The 14648-nt window shown below is 58.2% G+C and overlaps 1 protein-coding gene across 18 annotated transcripts in view; it reads left to right on the top strand.

Annotated features, from left to right (window-relative positions):
- The first annotated feature begins 6 nt into the window (after positions 1-6).
- The window catches only part of TSC2 (TSC complex subunit 2), a 31630-nt gene continuing 16988 nt past the window's right edge, over positions 7-14648 (top strand). For 10 of the 18 annotated variants that reach the window (XR_015154886.1, XM_086376215.1, XM_086376213.1 and 7 more), the window contains exons 1-16: positions 56-153; positions 685-851; positions 2169-2255; positions 4033-4143; positions 4789-4933; positions 5621-5738; positions 6109-6157; positions 6577-6702; positions 7025-7098; positions 8104-8230; positions 8965-9108; positions 9892-10029; positions 10553-10656; positions 11032-11113; positions 12142-12297; positions 12750-12866. Coding sequence is in view for 17 of the 18 variants with exons in the window: in XM_086376215.1 (XP_086232341.1) it covers positions 714-851; positions 2169-2255; positions 4033-4143; positions 4789-4933; positions 5621-5738; positions 6109-6157; positions 6577-6702; positions 7025-7098; positions 8104-8230; positions 8965-9108; positions 9892-10029; positions 10553-10656; positions 11032-11113; positions 12142-12297; positions 12750-12866 (1716 nt within the window). In the remaining variant the exon portion in view is untranslated. Of the gene's footprint in view, positions 154-684; positions 852-2168; positions 2256-2615; positions 2680-4032; positions 4144-4788; positions 4934-5620; positions 5739-6108; positions 6158-6576; positions 6703-7024; positions 7099-8103; positions 8231-8964; positions 9109-9891; positions 10030-10552; positions 10657-11031; positions 11114-12141; positions 12298-12749; positions 12867-14648 lie in introns of those variants that run through there. The other 8 variants (XM_086376222.1, XM_086376219.1, XM_086376221.1 and 5 more) reach the window with 6 other exon arrangements.

Genomic DNA, 14648 nt, shown 5'->3' with positions numbered 1-14648 from the left:
CCAGGACTACGTCTCCCAGCAAGCGCTGCGGCGGCCCTCGGCGCCCTCCCACGGCCGGAAGTTCGGGTCGCGCTTCCGGCGGTGGCCTGGGGCCGGGGGTGTGCTGGGTTTTCCGCCCCGGGACAGCCCTACGCGCGGCGGGCGGGGCGAGTGGTGAGTGGCTCGCGGCGTCCGGGCCGCTGGCGCCGGCTCGGCCCGCAGGGTGGCCAGCCCCGACTGGGCTGCGGGGGACGCTTGCCCCTCCTGGCCTGCTCCGCGCTGAGGCGGCGGGGGCGGACCCCGCGGTGTCGCGCCCGGCCGTCGGGCGCGCCCACCTCAGGCTGACCCTGGAGCCCCAAGCATTCCTTGGCTTTAAGTCCAAGGCGGGTGCGGGGGGGTGGTTCCTGCTCCTGGCGTCCCCCCGACAGTCCTCCCCGACACGGGGCGAAGAGAGACGGCAGACGTCGGGGCTCCCTGGACCCCGCGGCGGCCGCCCCCGGGGCCCCTCCCTCACCGCACGCACTGAGTCAGGAGGCGCGGGTGGACGGCCGGGCCCTTCACGGGTTTATTTCTGGCCGGGACCGCCTGGTTGTGGTTGAGGTCTCCCCGGGGCTGTGGGAGGAAGAAAGGTCGTGCCCACCGGGAACCTAGGGTTCGCGGGCGGGCAGAGCCGTCCCTGAGGTCTCTGCCTGATTCTCGGCACAGAGGAGTCCTCTGGTGCGTCCTTGCCCAGCATGGCTAAGCCAGCAAGCAAAGATTCAGGCTTGAAGGAGAAGTTCAAGATTCTTTTGGGACTGGGGACTCCACGGCCAAATCCCAGGTCTGCAGAGGGCAAACAGACTGAGTTTATCATCACCGCGGAAATCCTGAGAGTGAGTGAGCTGCCTGGGTCTTCTCTACTGAATGGGAGGTGCAGGGAAGGCTGAGTTTGACCTGTCACCCCGTTCTGTGGGGCTGCTGTCCCCAGCACCATGGTGGTGATGGTTTTCCTCAGGAGATTCAGGAAGTCAGGATCTTGGGGACTTGGTCCAGCACACTGGAGTTAGTATTCAGATGTTGATGTTAAGAAAATCTATTTCACTAGATGTGACCAGAACACCACGGTCTCCTCAGGTGGTTAGGATTATGCCCAGGTGTAACTGATAATTTGAGAGTTCTTGGGAGAAGTAAGTCTTCACCCTTTTGCGTGTGTTGGAATCTCCCAGCACATGCCTACTCAGTGCTTTGCCCATAAATAATGTTGAATTTTTGTGCTTTTGAAGTTTCCTGTCCAGAAACATGGAGAAGGCAATGAATGGCACCCCCACCCGACTCCAGTACTCTTGCCTAGAAAATCCCATGGACGGAGGAGCCTGGTGGGCTGCGGTCCATGGGGTCGCTAAGAGTCAGACATGACTGAGCGACTTCACTTTCACTTTTCACTTTCATGCATTGCAGAAGGAAATGGCAACCCACTCCAGTGTTCTTGCCTGGAGAATCCCAGGGACGGGGGAGCTTGGTGGGCTGCCATCTATGGGGTCGCACAGAGTCGGACACGACTGAAGCAACTTAGCAGCAGTCCAGAAACAACCACATGCTTATCAGTTGGTGAAGGTGTCAGCAAAATATGATGGATACATCCATAAGATGGAGAGACTGTTATTTGCCAAAAAAAAAAAAAAAGGAATGAAGCACTGATAACATGCAAAAGCATGGATGAACTTTGAAAACATTCTAAGCGAAAGAAGCCAATCACAAAGGCTCACATTAATATATGATTCCGTATATATGAAGTGTCTAGAATAAGCAAACCCATAGAGACAGAGTAGATTAGCCTTTGCCAGGGCTTGGGGTGGGTGAGGAGGGGTTGGGGAGTGAAGCTTCCTTTTGAAGTAATGAAAATGTTCTGGAATTAGTGGACCTGGTTGCACGTTCTGAATATACTAAAAGCTGAATTATACACTTTAAAGTCATTACAATGGTGAGTCTCATATGTGAGTTTTTTTAAGTGAAAAAAAGTGTAGCTATGAAAAAAAAAGTTTTCGCTCCCTTAAGGTAGGAGTGGTCAACTGGTGATTCCTGGTTTCAAGAGGTCTGCTGTAGGTTTCCAGTGTTGGTAAGACAGGGCAGTTCTTAGAGTGCCCTGTGATTCACAGGTAAGGAGACCTGGTGCCTGAGCCAGGACCCCCTTTCCTTCATTCTCTTTCCAGGAGCTGAGTGTTGAATGTGGCCTCAATAATCGCATCCGGGTGATAGGGCAGATCTGTGAGGTTGCCAGAACGAAGAAATTCGAAGAGGTAGGTGTGTCTCGGGTGGGTGACTGGACAGATTCATGTGAGCTGTGCTAGAGCCTGATTTGGCTTTTTCTAGGAGCAGGGCTGACAGCTGACGTCGCTAAGGAACTGTCGCACACCGTTTGAGAAATTTAGTCTTGTCTTAGTGATGGGGAGAGCTTCCCTGGTGGCTCAGCTGGTAAAAAATCCTCCTGCCATGCAGGACACCTGGGTTCAATCTCTGGGTTGGGAAGATCTGCTGGAGAAGGGAAAGGCTACCCACTCCAGTATTCTGGCCTGGAGAATTCCATGGACTGTATAGTCCATGGGGTCGCAAAGAGTTGGACACGACTGAGAGACTTCTTTCACTTAGTGATAGGGAAGCTTCTGGAAGTGTCCTGAGCACAACGTTGAGAGGCCAGTTACGTGTGGAGATGCGGAGCAAGAGGTGAGGCTCTTTTAGCAGATCCAGGAGAGGTTTTGAGGTGGCTTACAGAAATGCACACTCACTGTCCTCTCAAATTACAAACTTGCAGGAAAGGACAATAGAGGAATGTCTGTTTTGTTCAGTAGAGAGTATACCTTGATGTAGAACAAGTCCAGGCATGCCAGTCTCTGTCTTTTGGAGAGAGACGTTTGGGTGGTATTAGGCAGCCTCGCAGATGTAGGCATGTTTATTTCTGATAGACACTTCCAGGCTCTTTCCCGCGTCCTGTGGACAGAGGGGGGTGCTGCCGTTAGAGTTCCTCAAGGGCTGTGCCCTCACCTTGCCACCCCGCTTTTGCGCAAATGACATAGGACTAGATGTGGGTCTCATACCTGATGGGTTCAGATCTGCCTGGGGGAGAGTGACCCCTTTGTCCTCTGCAGATCATCTGAAACGTGCAGGCTGCACTTCACCAGGGATAAATGTGAGGACAGGCATCAGGGTTCTCAGAGCTGTTGGTGTGAGTGCAGAAAGGGGAGCCATGGCCAGGGTGCCATCTAGTGAATGCGCGGCTTGGCCTCAGAGGCCTGGGTAGTCTGGGGGCTCAGGTTGCATCGGGAGGAGTACAGGGAATGGGAGAGAGGAGGGGAGGTTCTGGGGTGTCTGGAGTCGGTTAGAGTGTTGGTCAGACTGCATCTAAAAGACATTTTAGCCCCCCACTTAAGACGAGTGAGCGCAGGAAAGGGTGAGTGGTCTGGGAACCTTGGCTGAAGTGGGGAAAGGAAAGTGATGTGAGAGGCTGATTCGAAGAGCTCTGGGGAAAGGGCTCAGTTCCCTCGTGGGCTGGGTGGACTTAGAAGGCAGATTCCAGAACCTGCACAGAGCACTTGGCAGAAGCAGAGTTGGGGTAGGGTGCTAAGTAGCCCGAAGCTGGCTTGTTCACACAAGGGGGAGCCAGAGCGCAGGGCTCCTGGGTCAGTCCACAGGCCTGGGGATTGCTCTGCCACTGCTGGTTCTGAGCATCTTCTGGTGACTGCCCAGAGACGCTGAGCAAGCTCTGGGAACTCCCTGCTGATCTCCGGGGGCCGCCAGGACAGCCCCCCTGGCCCACCTGCCCTCCTCCCTGACCTCAGCCTATGGCCTGGTGAGGGTTAAAGGACCAGCTAGGGTTTGAAGGAGCTTGGGAGCCGTTCCCCTGGTCAGGCTCATGCTCGCTGTGGGCTGTGACGTATAGATGAGGGCTTTAGAGAAGCGAATTTAAGTCAGAAGAGCACGTTGTTCTGCTCTGTCTTTTGCCCATGAGACTGTCCCCTGAGACTGACCCCTGAGCTGAGGGGCCAGCACGCCGATCGCCATCCCCTCTCTGCTGGGCAGCATGCGGTGGAAGCACTCTGGAAGGCCGTCTCGGACCTGCTGCAGCCAGAGCGGCCACCCGAGGCCCGGCATGCGGTGCTGGCTCTGCTGAAGGCCATCGTGCAGGGGCAGGTAAGGGTGGCCCGGTGGCACCCCGCACAGGTTGGCCGGTGCCCAGGGCCCTGGAGCTGCACCGCTCGTGTGGACACATGGTGTCACCCTCTCCTATCTCTGTGACCCGCACACGCCACCGCCACCTCTCCTGTCCGTTGAGGGTGCTTGTCCCTCCTTTTTCTGGGGTGTAGTGCCATGAGTGCGCCGTTGCTGTCTTGGTCCCACTGACCTCCCCACCCTTCTTACCCGGGTCCAGCCCTGCTGGAACACCCAGGCCATTCCTGCCTGGGAGGTTCCCTCTCCTCGTGGCTGGTTTCCTCCACACCTTCACAGCCCCCTGCTCTGAGAAGCCCCCACCTCAGCTTGGCTAGGCCGTTGCTGTCATTCCGTGAGCACCTCTTGAGGGTGGGGCTGAATCGACCCCTGCTGAGAGCCCGCCCCTGTGTCCAGACCTGGGTGCCTAGTAGGTGCTCCACACACAGGTCAGCTGATGGCCAGTGCGCCTGATCGCCTCCCCAGCTGGTCCCTCACAGCCGCTTCCTAGGGGAGGGAGACAGAGCCCCAGGGCTGGGAGTCTTGGGGCTGCAGCACTTCTAGGACTTATCACAGCTGCCCGGGAAAGCCAGGGGATCCTGACTGTTGACCCCATGGTTTTATCTTCAGGGGGACCGCCTGGGCGTTCTCAGGGCCCTCTTCTTCAAGGTCATCAAGGATTACCCCTCTAATGAAGACCTCCACGAGAGACTGGAAGTTTTCAAGGCCCTCACAGACAATGGGAGACACATCACCTACTTGGAAGAAGAGCTGGGTGGGTGCCAGGTTGGGTGTGAGGTTTCTCTGGCCTTGGTGATCAGATTTAATCTGGGATACCCAAGGCCTCGGGGTCCAGAGGGAGAGCTGCAGTTCACGAGGGTGGCCTGAAGAGGGCGCTGAAGCACCCAGTTCTGCTTACCTGTGTGCAGCCTTCTTCAGCTTCCCAGAGCTCCTGGGGAGCTTGTTAAAAATGCAGAGTTCTGGGCTTCGCTCCAGACCTGCTGGCTCTGAACCCCTGGGGACTAGGGCCTGGACATGTCTTTTGGGCGGGCAGGAGGTGGTCTGAGTTTTGTTGTTGGAGAGCATGCTGTCAACCCAGGCTTCAGGCTGGGTCTTGCCAAGAGTGGCTAGAAACTGAGTATTGCTTGTGTCTCTTGTTGGGGGAGGCCTTCCTAGACTCTTACCCCCCGTTTGCACCCCAAGCATCAGGGGTCAGGGCTGTGAGCATCAGATGCACAAAGGCTGTCCCTTCCCCAGCCCAGACCCTGCATGCACCTGGGTGCTGGTGAGCTCCTGTGACTTGCTGGCCTGCCGGGGCTCCAGCTCAGCCTCCATCAGCACCCTGGTGGCCTGCCTGTCATTCCATGGGGACCATTGATGTGGTTTCCAGCAGTGAATGGGAGGGGGACACAATTTCCTGGGAAGGGAGTGAGTTGTATGGACGTTGCTCTCTTCTCCGCAGCGGACTTTGTCCTGCAGTGGATGGACGTTGGCCTGTCCTCCGAATTCCTCCTGGTGCTCGTGAACTTAGTCAAATTCAACAGCTGTTACCTTGATGAGTACATCGCATCCATGGTCCAGTAAGAAAGCCTTTCAGTCACATTGGCCTGATCGCAGTCTCACTGTCTCATGTCCGCAGTTCAGCTCTGCAGGGTGAATAAAGCTGTTGAAACCATTAAATGAGATATTGGGAATGGCCAGAGCCATTTTCCGCATGCTGTTTGTGACGTGTGTGATGTCTGGTGACTGGTTCACCGTTACTTGCTGTGTTGAGAACACTGCAGCCTGCAGGCGGAGGCATGGTGCTGCACACCCGCTCCCGAGCAGTGGTTGGGTGGTGGGAGCCCTGAGGGAGGGCAAGCACCTTTTTAACTGACTTTGTTGAGGAAGTAGTGGAGCCACCCAGCTTCAGGGCAGTGTCCTTTCAGCTGTCTTGTGCTTCTTCCCCAGCATGGTCTGCCTGCTGTGTGTCCAGACCGTGTCCTCCGTGGACATAGAGGTCAGTAACCCCCCTAAGGCCCCCTCCCCCCAGGGACAGTCCCTTCCACCCTCCTGGGCAGGCCAGGTGGTGTTGCAACTGAGACCCTGGGCCCTGGGGTCAAGCCCTGTGCCGCCGCTCACCAGCTGGGTGGCCTCAGGCATGCTGCTTGGCCTCTATGAGCCTCAGGATTCTCCTCTAAGGAAGGGCAGTTGGGTGATATCTGTTCTGGGGTCATGATTTATGACGGAATGACCCGCTGTGACCAGGATGGAGCAGGGCCTCCCAGATGCACACTGACTCTGAGGGTCCCAGGAGGGCCACTATGGCAGAGGGAGGGCAATCATCACTGATCAAAGCGGCATCAGTGGGAACTGGTGGAGGTGTCCCATTCCTGCAGGCAGGAGGCAGGCCGGCCTGACCCTCTCTCCGCCCCCCAGGTGTCTCTGCAGGTGCTGGATGCTGTGGTCTGCTACAACTGTCTGCCAGCCGAGAGCCTCCCCCTATTCATCGTCACTCTCTGCCGCACCATCAACGTCAAGGAGCTCTGTGAACCTTGCTGGAAGGTAGGGTCTCCCCTGCCGTCCCACAGGGGCTTCCCAGGGGAGGTGATGAGTCAGCCTGAGGACAGGACAAGGACCCTCTGGTGTGCAGTGAATGGCCTCTGACTCCTGGAGCGCCCAGACAGTGGTGTGCTGAGGGAAGGCAGTGCACTTTCCCAGTGGCTGAGTGGAGGCCAGGGTTTGGTGGCATTTTGAGGGCAAACTTGGGTACCCATGTCTGGGAGGAGATGGTGGAGAGCAGCTGGGCGTGGAGGGCTGCAGGGCGTGGCCGTGTGAGGCCTGGGGCTCGTGTCTGCCTGTCCGACGGCAGCGTGTTCCTTCCCAGCTGATGCGCAACCTCCTGGGCACCCACCTGGGCCACAGCGCCATCTACCACATGTGCCGCATCATGGAAGACAGGCGAGTGCGGGCCGCCCGGGCCCTGTGGGCGAGGGTGCGGGCAGCTCGGCGGCCATGGGGCCCCAGGGGAGGCTCCCCGTGTGGGCTCTGGCCCAGCACAGGCTGACGGGAGCCTCCTGGGCTGGTGGGAGGGCTGCTCCATAAAGGGGGCCCTGAGCAGGGGCACACATCTTCTGCTCCTGTCTTCCTCCTGCTGGTGAAGTCAGGACATTCAGCCTGAGCTTCCGACCTCCCTCCACATGCGGACCTCCTCCAGCGGGGCCGCGTCCCCAGGCCTTCCTCACCTCCCGCAGCTGGACCATTGCAGGGCCCGTCACTTCTGCCCCAAGCTGGCTCATCGGTCCACTCCCTGGCCCCCACCCCCCCCTACCCGCCCAGCTCTCACCCGCTCACTGCTTTCCTGCATCCACTCTTGGCCTCCCAAGTCCAGTCCTCCACACGCAGCCACACAGATCTGACAGTGTCCTTCTCTGCCCGAAGCCACAGTGGCTCCTAGTGCGCTCAGCCTGTGAGCCTCTCGTTCCTCCACCTTGCCTTTCTGCTCCCACCCTGGGCCTTGCGCTACTGTTCGCCTTGCTGGAATGTCCTTCTGCCTGGGTTGAGTTTCTCTGAGTGTCCTCGACATCTCAGTGTTGTGCCTGGTTTCCCTGATGGCCCGAGCAGTCTGCTCTCCTGTCCCGCGGCTTCTCTTCAGCTGTAACCTGAGGGGGTCCCCAGCGTTAGTTTACGCGATGATTTGGTTCACACCTGTGTTTCCGAGGCTGTCAGCACCACGAGGGCCTTTGTGTCCTGGCAGCTCGCGTGGCTCCTCAGCCAGTCAGCGTGATGACTGTTGAGCACACGTGAGAACAGACCACGTGGTTGTGCTGCCCCGGGCCCCTTCACAGCCCCTTGCCGTGCTCGGCTGCCACCTCAGAAGCGTAGGGACCTCTGGAGAAGCTGCTGGAGCCTGGCAGACGCCGGGCTGCCCTCTGTTCACATCCTGTTTTCCCGGGATGCTTTCAGAGCCTACATGGAGGACGCACCACTGCTGAGAGGAGCCGTGTTCTTTGTTGGCATGGCTCTCTGGGGTGCCCACCGGCTCTATTCTCTCAAGAACTCCCCAACATCTGTGTTGCCATCGTTTTATGAGGTAACTTAGTTTCTGCACCATGGTAAGCTGGCGAGCGTGGCGGGGCTCCCCTTAGCTGGGCTGGGCCCATCAGACTGGAGTCTGCTGCAGGGACGGGGCTTTGCATGTAGGGATGAGATGTGGGACCTTTGAAGGGTTCATTCGCAAGCAGATGTTACAATTTATGAATTTCATCTTCTGCCAATTAGCATCAGGACTGCTCAAGATTCCCTTGGGGATAGCTGCATGCTTGCTTTTGACAGTTCCCTCGGTCCAGTGGCAGCTTCTCTCTCGTTCTAGAATGAGGCCAGAGATGGTAGCTCGTGTCTCCACAGTGCCTGGTGGAACCTGCAGCACTTCGTGTTTTCACATAGTTGTCACAGCATCCTGGTGGGCTGGGGTGATCGCACTCTTCTCAGCTTACCAGACGAATGGAGGCACTGGGTCTTGTCCAGGCTTGCACCGTGTCCTGATCAGGGTCGTCCTGGGTGGGGAGGGTATGCTCTCTGTGCAGGGTTTGCGTTTCATGAGGCCAGTGAGTTGGGGCCCAGAATTTGAAGTGAACGGTCTGGCTCCATCAGGCCCTTTGGAGCCAGCGTAGAACACATACTTCCGGGCTCCTGAGATGCTGTTTCTGTGGCCCGTGATACGTGTGGAAGCAAGGGTCTCAGGCTAGGTTCCGAGGGAGGGCTGCGTGCCCGGGCTTCCTTTGCGAGAGCTAGCAGGAGCTGACTGCCACGTGCCCTGTATTCCAGGCCATGACCTGTCCGAATGAGGTGGTGTCCTACGAGATTGTCCTCTCCATAACCAGACTCATCAAGAAGTACAGGAGGGAGCTCCAGGCCGTGACCTGGGACATCCTGCTGAACATCATCGAGCGCCTGCTCCAGCAGCTCCAGGTGAGGTGGGCAGGAAGGCTGGCACGGAGAGGACCAGGACTGTAGACTGGTTGGCCGGGAGGGCCCTCCCTCAGAGTGCGCTGTGCCGTGTCCCCTGATGGTTTTCAGGGCTGTCGGCTTGTGGTCCACTGAAGATGGCTGTTTTTCCCAAACTTGCTCCGTCAGGTGGAGCAGGACTGTGTTGTAGGTGAGCAGGGGGTGGGGGGCCATGTCAGTCAGGATGGACAGAGTAACCTGCCAGGTCACCTCCATGGCCGCAAGTGGACCGTGAAGACAGTTCCTGCCTGCCACTTTGGTGGAAGTTTGGAGTAAGGCATTGCCTGTAGCAGGAAGGAGGATGTGCTCGAGCAGGGGCTGTGAGGAGAGGCGGCCACACGCAGCGCAGGCTCGGGCCTGGACCACTGGGCAGGCAGCCAGACCCATGGGAGGAAGGACAGAACTCAGCAGGGCCCGGGCTCCCATCCCTCAGGGATGGGTACTGACTGTTCAGACAGTGCTTAATCTTGGAGAGATGGGCTGGAAGACCACACCATGGGGCCCCCAGAAGGTGCGAGAGCCTGGGGGCAGCCCACTGTGCAGGCAGCGCCAGCGCTCCGTGGCACCTGCCGTTCCCAGTTGGCAGGAGCGTCACAGGGCCTGGCACATCCAGCATGGGGCAGTCATGCCCCCCGCCCGGCTGGAGGGCTGGAGTCTGGACCCAGCTGCCTTGACCTGAGGACTCCAATACTGAGTCCTGGCAGGGAGCTGGGCTCCTTCCTGAGTGCCAGGGTCCTCATGTTGCAGAGCCTGGACAGCCCAGAGCTGAGCGCCATCGTGCACGACCTGCTGAGCACAGTGGAGGAGCTGTGTGACCAGAACGAGTTTCACGGCTCCCAGGAGAGATACTTTGAACTCGTGGAGAGGTGTGCGGACCAGAGGCCTGTAAGACCACCTCTTTCCTCACCACGCTGGGGCTGGGGTTTAGGTCAGGTGGTTGGCGGGGGATCTGTGTGGGTCTGGGGGAGGTTCTCCATGAGTTTGAAGTAAAGGCCCGGGCAGGCTCCTGTTCCCTGGGGTTTGTGCCCCAGCAGTGATGTCTGTAGTAGGCTGGAGGCCTGCGGATGTCTCCAGTAGGCTGGAGGCGTGCGGGCTGGGCGCTCCGCACAGCCCGACTCCATCTCTGCTCACCTGCGCGGAGGGAGATGCCTGGCAGTTCTGCGCTTGGTGTGTCTGCTCCCCAAGCCGTAGGCCATCCTGGCACCAGAGAGGCTAGCCGGATGCAAGACTTTCATGTGGGTTTTCAGTGAGTCCTCACTGAGGCCAGCAGAGCCTCTATCGTATATGCTCCCTCCCTGTGTCCTGGAGTGGCCGTTCTCCCGGGCCAGCAGCATGGGGTTGGGTTTATGAGAAAATCTCGGGGAGGGCCGAGCGGCTCCTTAACCCCAGGTCTGTCTTCTCTCAACAGGAGTCATCCCTTTTAAACTTAATAACCTACAGGGCTCAGTCCATCCATCCAGCGAAGGACGGCTGGATCCACAACCTGCAGCTGCTGATGGAGAGGTTTTTCAGGTGGGCGCACAACCGGGACGGTTAGCGCCTTCCTCTCCGGATCTTGACTGTGACGGTTCTCACTGCGAGGGAGAGGATTTGTCTTCCAGTAGGACAGACAGACAGGCCCCTGAGGCTGCTGTGCTTGCTCTTCCCGCTGGGTGGTTGTCTGGAAAGAGGCTGTCTCTGAGGGCCAGGTGCTCTGCCTTTCGCCCATTCTGGGTCTGCATGTTGCTGCTCTGGGTCCATGTCGCAAGAATCTGGCCTCAGTCTTGCCTGCCGCGGAGGCGGGTGGGTGTGGGGTGCCCAGAGGGAAACCCTCGGACTTGAGGCTGGTGCAGGGGGAGGCGGCGGCCGGTGCAGCTGCCCAGCCCCAGCAGTGTGCCCCGCCCCCAGGAACGAGTCACGCAGCGCCGTGCGCATCAAGGTGCTGGACGTCCTGTCCTTCGTGCTGCTCATCAACAGGCAGTTCTATGAGGTGCGTGTCGGGGCCGCCGCGGGAGCCCTGGGGCGGCAGGGGCGGGGTGACCTCCGCGGGCCGTGCAGGGCACTGCTGGCCTCAGAAGCAGCCTGTGGCCCTTGCTGGGGCCCCTCAGTGGCAGGCTTTGTTTCCTCGTTGACCTCTCCCTCCCTTCGTCACTCCCAGGCCTGTGGCTAAGAGGCCAGGAGGGCACAGCCCCTGCCTTCAGGAAAACGGACTTGTGTGGGGACGTTTTCTTTTCATTTTGTGATCATGCTCGCCCTCTGGACTCTGGGTGGGTCACCAGCTGCCAGGGTGGGGCCAGGCCCTGTCTGCCTCTCTGCTGGTTCTCTCTGTTGCTTCCCTTCCTGTCTATCCTCTAGGTTTGGGGTCAGAACCTGCCCTTTTTTCCAGAACAGCCACAGCCCCGCCCGCCGGGCTGCCTTCTCCAGGAGAGGTGCTCAGGCGCTGGGTGTGTCCCTTCTTCCAGCACCTTCCGCACGGTGGCCTCGCTGCAGCGCATGCTGCTCCTGGGACCTGTCGGCCCCGCCTGCCCTCTCAGCCTCCCCTTTCTCTGCATCTCTGCTGGAATTCACTCTGCAGAGTCTGGCTTAGCACTGCCTCTTTCAGGAAGCCCTCTGGGCTCCCGAGTCCCTTGTGTTGGGGTCGCCTTGTCTTATTCTGCGCTCCTGTAGTGCCTTGTACCTGCTTCTAGCGCCTCCTATAGCCCCATGACAGTGGGCTCTGTGATATCAGTGCACACGCAGAGGGCCCTCCGCGTGGGGGCCTTCTGAATCGTGACACTGAGGGAGCGGAGACGTGGTCACTGCCGTGTTCACGTCTGAGCCTGCACCCGAGGGCTCTGCCCACGCTGGGCCACTGTGTACCTGCCATTGTCCTGAGCTGAGGGGCTGTGCTGAGCGCCCTGGTAGGGGCCCTCCGGCTCTTGCACACCGTTGCCATGGGTTGTCCCGAGTTTGGATGACGTGTTGGTGTGTCTTGGCCATGGCCAGAGGATCACCCGGCTGCTCCTGTGCTTGCTGCAGGAGGAGCTTATCAACTCAGTGGTCATCTCGCAGCTCTCCCACATCCCTGAGGATAGAGACCACCAGGTCCGGAAGCTGGCCACTCAGCTGCTGGTAGATCTGGCCGAAGGCTGCCACACCCACCACTTCAACAGCCTGCTGGACATTGTTGAGAAGGTGAGAGCCGTGCGAACCTGGGGGGCTCAGGCAGCCACTGGGACACCGCTCAGTGGTGGAGCCCAGCAGGCAGCAGCGTTCCGTAGACCTGCTGTCTGTTCTTTGCAGAGTGACTGCCTGAGTCTCCCCGAGACCGGTTCCCTCCTGGGGTTGGGAGGCCTGGCTGCGCTTGCTGCTGCCCTGCTGCCTGGGGTCCCGGGACGTGTCTCTGTGGCTTTAGGAAGGGCTGGCTGGGGCGGGCTTGGGTCCATTGCTCTTCTGCACAACCAGCACCGTTTTGTTTTAGTTTTAAAATGCATTGCAGATTCTGATCTGTGCCTTGGCGGGGTGGATGGCGCCTTTCTTTCTGAGAAATAGAGGAGAAAGTAGTCGCTGGTTGAGAACTTCGGAGGTGATGGTTGCTGCCTGAGGGAGCCCAGAGCTGGGGTTTAGCGGAGGTCTTCTCTCTGCAGGTGATCGCCCGTTCCCTCTCTCCGCCCCCCGAGCTGGAGGAGAGGGATGTGGCCGCGTACTCGGCCTCCTTGGAGGATGTGAAGACTGCGGTCCTGGGGCTCCTGGTCATCCTTCAGGTGGGCTCTGCCTCGAGGGTGCTGCTCTCTGGGGACCTGTGCACTCCCGGGGGTGGTCCTGCCTCCTCGGTGCCGTGGGGCCAGGTCAGAGTCCTCACGGCGGGGTGGACGAGACCCCGAGTCAGTGCAGAACTGCCTCAGCTGTCCCCGCGGCCAGGGAGACGGGGAGGGCTGCCGTCTGTCTGGCCCCGCGGTTGTGTGGCTTTCTTTAAAGGAGCTTTATCAAGAGGTAATGCGTGTACCGTACAGCTCATCCATTAGAGTGTGTGGTTCAGTGGTTTTTGTTATGTTCATAGAGTTGTGCAGCTGTCGTTACAGTCACCCCAAAACAGCTCCACACCCATCAGCGGTCCCTCCTCATTCTCCCCTCAGCACCCCAGCCCTTAGCGGTCCCTGACACGCTTTCTTTCTCCGTGAATTTGCTTACTCTGGGCATCGCGTAGACACAGAATCACACAACATGCGACCTGTTCTGTCTGGCGTGTTTCACTGAGCATAATGTCTCTCACGTTTCTCCCGTGTCAGGGCGTGTGTCAGTACTTTGTCCTTTGTCTTGCTGAGTAACGGTCGTTGTGTGGGTATCTGTTCATCAGTTGGTGGTCGCTTGGGTCGTTTCCACTTTTGGCTACAGTGAACACTCATATGAGTTTTTGCGTGGATGCATGTTTCATTTCTCCTAGGAGTGGACTTGCTGAGTCAGCCAGTAACTCTGGGCAGGCAGTTGTCTGAGAAGCTGCCAGGCTGTTTTCTTTAGGGTCGGCTCCCATTTACGTTCAGAGCAGCAGTGGATGAGGGCTCCGTCTTTGCCACACCCTCACGCACACTCCTGATTTTCTGTTTGTTTTTGATTGTCACCGTTCTCATGGGTAGGAAGTGAAGTCTCATTGTGGTTTTGAGGTGCATTTTCTTAGTGACTAATGACACTGAGCACCTTTCCACATGCTGGTTGGTTGTGTGTGTGTCTTCTTTGGGGAAACGTCTGTTCAGGCCCTTTGCCCATTGTTAAGCTGGGTGGTCTTTCTTGAGTTGTCAAGGTCTTCACGTTCTCTGGGTACAGGTCCCCCGTCCATTAGCCCACTTGCGCACGTCCTCAGCCCTCAGCGGCTCTTGCCCGCTCTCCAGGGTAGTGGCTGTCCTCGTGTGTTGCAGGCATCCCTGGGGTAGCTGGTACCGTGGCCGTCCCTTCACACCCCAGCAGGGTAGTGATAGACGCTTCTGCTGGCCGCCACCCGTGCATCGCTGACCGGCAAAGCAGTGTGGTGCTACTTAAGGTCACTTGCCAGGATCTGTATTGTGTAAAATGAAATGTTTGAGTCAGTTGGTTCATCAACTACTTTGTAAAACGTTGATGGTAGAACAGTTCCTGTAAAGTTTACACGTGGTGGAATTTTATTATCTGGCGTGGAAGTTTAAAATTAAAATATATTTGATATAAATACTGAACGGCACTTCCAGGGCGTCTTGTCGGCAGGAGCCTCGTGCTCCCTGTGTCCTGACTTGAGGGGTCGTGGAGAGCCCTGTGGTCTGGATGGACCAGAACCCTACTGCGGGGAAGGAGGGAGAGACGGTCTTGCTCTCATTTGGAAAACCAGCCTGGAGACCTGGGGCTGTCAAGCGTGTGTGTGTGCGTGTGTGTGTGTGCGTGTGTGTGTGTGGAAGGAGGGAGAGACGGTCTTGCTCTCATTTGGAAATCCAGCCTGGAGACCTGGGGCTGTCAAGCGTGTGTGTGTGCGTGTGTGTGTGTGTGTGTGGAAGGAGGGAGAGACGGTCTTGCTCTCATTT

Source organism: Bos grunniens, chromosome 25 (assembly GCF_055505025.1).
Source record: "Bos grunniens cultivar Pamir isolate PY7600 chromosome 25, Bosgru_T2T1.0, whole genome shotgun sequence".
In the NCBI taxonomy this organism is placed as follows: domain Eukaryota; kingdom Metazoa; phylum Chordata; class Mammalia; order Artiodactyla; family Bovidae; genus Bos; species Bos grunniens.
Note: the sequence above shows the minus strand (reverse complement) of the source record. Positions and strands in the feature narration are given on the sequence as shown.